Genomic DNA, 5,334 nt, shown 5'->3' with positions numbered 1-5,334 from the left:
CCTTCTAAGCCCATGTTTGGTTAGAACAAGTAGAAAGGACGAACTAACATAGAATAACTGTTATTTGTTCTCGTGTGCGGAGTTTAATGAAGAAAGGGGTTTCGTTGTTATTATTACTGTGTGTTTAAGCGTGTGTGTGTGTGTATATGTATGTGTGTGTGTATATGTGTGTGTGTGTGTGTGTGTGTGTATATGTATGTGTGTGTGTATATGTGTGTGTGTGTGTGTGTGTGTGTGTGTGTGTGTGTGTGTGTGTGTGTGTGTGTGTGTGTGTGTGTGTGTGTGTGTGTGTGTGTGTTTGCGCGCGCGCGTGTGTGTTTACGCACATGCGTGTTTCCCAATTCAAATACATATCATTCATGGAACTCTAATAAACGTGAGACCCTGGAATGTCGTGAGATCCTCCTCTCTTTTATTTCCTTTTTATTCCACGCTCCGACCGCAGGAAACAGGAACAGCCATCTCGAAGAGCAGAAGGCAAGCGTGACTGGGCGTGACGTCAGAACTGCGTCAACGTGACGTCACTATGACGCGTCCTTTTTGGCGATTCCACAAATCTCTTTCGAAGAATGTATCTTTCCCTTTGTTTTCTCCTTCCCCTTTCACTCGCTTCCTCTTCTCTCTCTTTCCTTCGCCCTCATTTATTTTCAAGTGTTCGCCCTTAGCCATGAATTCTTACAGGAGCGAATTATGCAAACTGTTATGCAATGTTGAGTTACATGACTAATATTGCCACAGATACAAGACGGAACCATCGCCAAGGTAACGGCAATGGTTCCCTCCCTCCCTCTCTCTCTCTCTCCCCTCCCTCCCTCCCTCCCTCCCTCCCTCCCTCCCTCCCTCCCTCCCTCCCTCCCTCCCTCCCTCCCTCCCTCCCTCCCTCCCTCCCTCCCTCCCTCCCTCCCTTTCCCCTCCCTCCCTCCCTCCCTCTCTCCCTCTCCCCTCCTTCCCTCCTTCCCTCCCTCCCTTTCGTCACTCATTTCGCGTGTGGTGTTGGCAGCTTGGGGGGTAACATTTTAAAACATCTTGGAATTTCGTGTTTTTTTACGCGTGTATTCGTTCGAGTGAGGGGAACATTTTCTTTGTAAATATCAGATGTTTACGCTGGTCTTACAAACATAGCTGTGAGGTCAGACATAAGGTAATTCAAATACCAAAGAAATGGACACTTACCTTTCGACATATTTCAAAGAAGAACAAATTCTGTGATATATCAACAGCATAGTTATTTCCTTAACTGTAAATATCCAAGCACTACAGCAACCCTTACATAAAAAAAACTATTCTACAGACGATAACAAGCTATATACCTTAATAAAATCTTCAAATCTATACTACACGAACCGTAGTGTTTAAGCTTTCAACCATATTCTATCTACAACATAAGACAAATGTTATGATGCATCACCCAGTTGCTTGTACACAGACCAATGATAGAATGCATATGATGACCCTGTAAAAATATCACATAAAAGGGATCATGGTACCATAACATGAAAATATAATTCAAACTTACCCCGTTAAAAAATCTTAAAATAATAGTGCCCAAAGGAAAGTAATACCAAGTTTAAAAAGATGCGCGTTGGGGAAAAAAGGTGTGTCACATTTAAGAGAACGAACAATGTAAAAACTATAAAATTAGCAAACAAAAACACTTATACTAACAAACACCAACAATTTCAGATAATAGTGTACAAAAAACAAACAAACAAACAAAAAACATAGCCCAACTGCAACACATTTTTACGTTACACAAACTGTTCGAAAGACTCATAAAAACGGGTCATATAAACGTGAAATGTGTGATTTCTTGTGATATTAAGAAACACAATTACAGCAGAAGAATGAATTTTGACATAAATGATATCACAATTTATAAGTGCTTGCTGTGCCTGTAGTAAAAAAATAAGTAGTACATTGAGAAATACAAGGACATTTAGATCAACTGTGAAGGTGTTTGTGCATCAAGATTATAAAAATTGAAGTGAAGAATAACGTACTGTGTATATGTGAATAACGACTAGTGCTGAAGTCGTGGAAAGAAGTGTTTGAATGAGCATTTCAAAAACTAAATCTATTGAGACAATCACATTGCTGTGTGTGTATACTGTACATATATAAGTGTGTGTGTGTGTGTGTGTGTGTGTGTGTGTGTGTGTGTGTGTCTGTGTGTGTGTGTGTGTGTGTGTGTGTGTGTGTGTGTGTGTTGCACGTGTGTGTGTGTGCGTATGCGTATCTGTATGTATATGCGTATAATATGCTTATACGTATGTGTATGTATGTAAATAATTGCGTAGGTGTATATATGACTTGCACGTCTATGAATATGTGCGAGTGCATGACAGTCTGTTTCGTAAGCGAGCCAGTGAGGTCACCGAGGACAGTGTGATGTCATGAAGGACGGGCTGATGTCACTTCTCTGAGTAAAAGAGCGCAAAGGGATGTCCAAAGTCAACACGTGTCAGTCATAAAAAGGGGGGTGGAAATACACCCTAATTATCGTTCGAAAATCACTCTGCTAAATAGTTTTGGGGAGACGTACAGTAGTATAATTATCGATGATTAGAGAAAGTCCCTGACAATGTGTTTGGGATGAAAATAACTAAAATGATAATGGTGACGGTGATAGTATTTGCAATAGGAATAGCAATAATAATAATAATGAGGATAATAATAACAATAATAATAATAACAATGAAAAGAGTTATAATGATGATAATGCTTAATAGTAATGACAGTAATGATTGTGCCAATAATAATAGTAAAAAAAAAAACAATAATTATGATAATAATAATAATAATAATAATAATAATAATAATAATAATAATAATGATGATGATGATAATAATAATGATGATAGTTATAATAATAATAACAATAACAATGATAAAAACAATATTAATGAGGATGATAATAATTATATGAAACTGGAAGAGAAAGTCAGATTGACTTTTGGCTCTGTGTGTAGGATTTTATTTTACTATGTCGCACGCACACACGCACGTGCATGCATGGATATATATTTATATATATATACATATATATATATACATATACATATACATATACACATACATACATACATACATACATACATACATACATACATACATATATATATACATATATATATATATATATATATATATATATATATATATGTATGTATATGGACACACACACACACACACACACACACACACACACACACACACACACACACACACACACACACACACACACACACACACACACATACACACACACACACACACAAACACACACACACACACACACACATACACACACACACACACATGTGTGTATAAAAGTGATAGATTATCGCAACTGCATGACACGTAAATATCTATCCAAATACCTTCTACATGATTGACATTAGTGTGTGTTATGCCAACTGAACATTTCTATACATAAATTTTCTATCCATCTATTTATATTTTGTAAAGCAAAATGTTACATGAACACCGTAGTAAATAAATGAGCCTTTGTTAAAAAAATGAATTTGGATATTTTATGAATATCATCGTAGTAAGTGAAGAATCAGAAGTATTAGCTTTGATATAAAATATAACACACCTGGATGAATAACGAAGTAGATGAAAACCTGAAAAAAACATCTTAATTCTTACCAAGAACAAGCACGCGACTAAGAGTTAAATCCTGCAAAATACTTGTACAAGACAGGGTCTACTGAAAATTGCTTGTACAATACAGGAGCAAGTTTCATAAAATTACTTGTACAAGACAGGAGCAAGTTGCTTAAAATTACTTGTACAAGGCAGGAGCTAGTTGCTTAAAATTACTTGTACAAGACAGGAGCTAGTTGCGTAAAATTACTTGTACAAGACAGGTGTTAATGGCTACAGCTACTTCACACGTGCAAGATCTGGCAACTGATTGCAATTCAACTACGTGTTCACTGAAGCAACGATGTTTTTAATTCTTGTGTGTTTTTTTCGTCCTTCTTCATCGTAGGAGATGCTTTGTCTGTGTCTCTTGTTGTGTTTATGTCTCTATTTCTTTATTGTTGTTTTTTTTCGGTCTTTCTGTCTGTTTCTCTGTCTCTTCCTATTTGTCGGTCCATCTGTCCTCCTGTCTGTCTCCCCCTCCCTACCCGCCTCTCTCTCTCTCTCTCTCTCTCTCTCTCTCTCTCTCTCTCTCTCTCTCTCTCTCTCTCTCTCTCTCTCTCTCTCTCTCACACACACATACACACACACAACACATACACACACACACATACACAGGAGCAGGTCTGAAAAACAAGACACGCACAATTCACACCAACACACAAGAACAAACACCCAAAGCAAAGCAAACAAACACACACACACAAAAAAAACACAAACTAACACGAAATCACAAAGACGCAGGCACGCTATGTACCCCCCCCCCCCCCCCCCCGCCCCCACCTTTTTCCCACGGTCACTTCCGGATGTCACGAGTGGCACCGGAGTCAGTCGTTGATGCAATGCTAGGGTGCTGTCGGCGAGCTCGGACCACATGCACACTACTGAAGGGCGACAAGCGGAAGGTGTATCGTGTTAGTTACTGGTCTACCATACAAGCACTCCCGCCTTTTTTTTTTTTCTTCAAGAATGGCCTACGGTCCGAACTACTTGTAAAGCATTTGTTTTTTAAAGAAGCCTCTACGTCCGATCTACGAGAGAAAATCTACGAGTGGTTAAGTCTACAGGCATGTCGAAGGTCCAGTTCTTTCTCTGTGATAGTGAAAAAACTGAACCTTTTTTTTAACCGTCAATATACGACAACAACTCATCCTCGTCTTTGCCTTTCGGATAAAATTACCCATTCTTGTGACTCTTTCTAGGATCTCTTATCTCTATCTTTTATATTCATCTAAATTCAAATGTGGAATGTATTTCCTTTTCTTTTTTATTTCTCTTTCGCAGACGAGGTTGCTGTTGTCGCAGAGAGACGGGGCGAAGGGAGAGAGGCAGTGAAGGAAGCTGTTTTAAGGTGAGGGAAGAAAGAGGCATATGACAAGACTCACATCGGCCTGTCGTCATTGGCCCCACGAGACTCGCTCAGGGTGGCCAACATAACTCGTGACCTGCAAATATTGACACAGTTAGCCACCAGCCTACTGAACACATACATGGGGTTGGTAGCTCTGAGTTCGGTTCGAGAGGGAGATGGTGGTGGATCTCCCGCCTGAGCGTGATTAAGCGTCTAAATATCTAAGTACGGGAAGGTCTAACCATCAAAACATTCTATAAAGAAGATACTTCTTTTAAAAGAGAGAAAGTAATAACATGTTGCCTACGATAAAATGCACATGTAATCGTTTAAAG

The 5,334-nt window shown here is 39.0% G+C and overlaps 1 protein-coding gene across 1 annotated transcript in view; it reads right to left on the bottom strand.

Annotated features, from left to right (window-relative positions):
- Nucleotides 1-5,334, bottom strand: part of LOC125046454 (cAMP-specific 3',5'-cyclic phosphodiesterase-like) — a gene marked incomplete in the record, with an annotated part of 556,588 nt that overhangs the window by 98,602 nt on the left and 452,652 nt on the right. Inside the window, 1 exon segment of the mRNA XM_047644237.1 lies at nt 5,034-5,093. Coding sequence (XP_047500193.1) covers nt 5,034-5,093 — 60 coding nt within the window.

The sequence above is a fragment of the Penaeus chinensis genome, chromosome 4 (assembly GCF_019202785.1).
Source record: "Penaeus chinensis breed Huanghai No. 1 chromosome 4, ASM1920278v2, whole genome shotgun sequence".
Classification (NCBI taxonomy): Eukaryota; Metazoa; Arthropoda; class Malacostraca; order Decapoda; family Penaeidae; genus Penaeus; species Penaeus chinensis.
This window is presented reverse-complemented; position numbering and strand designations above follow the sequence as displayed.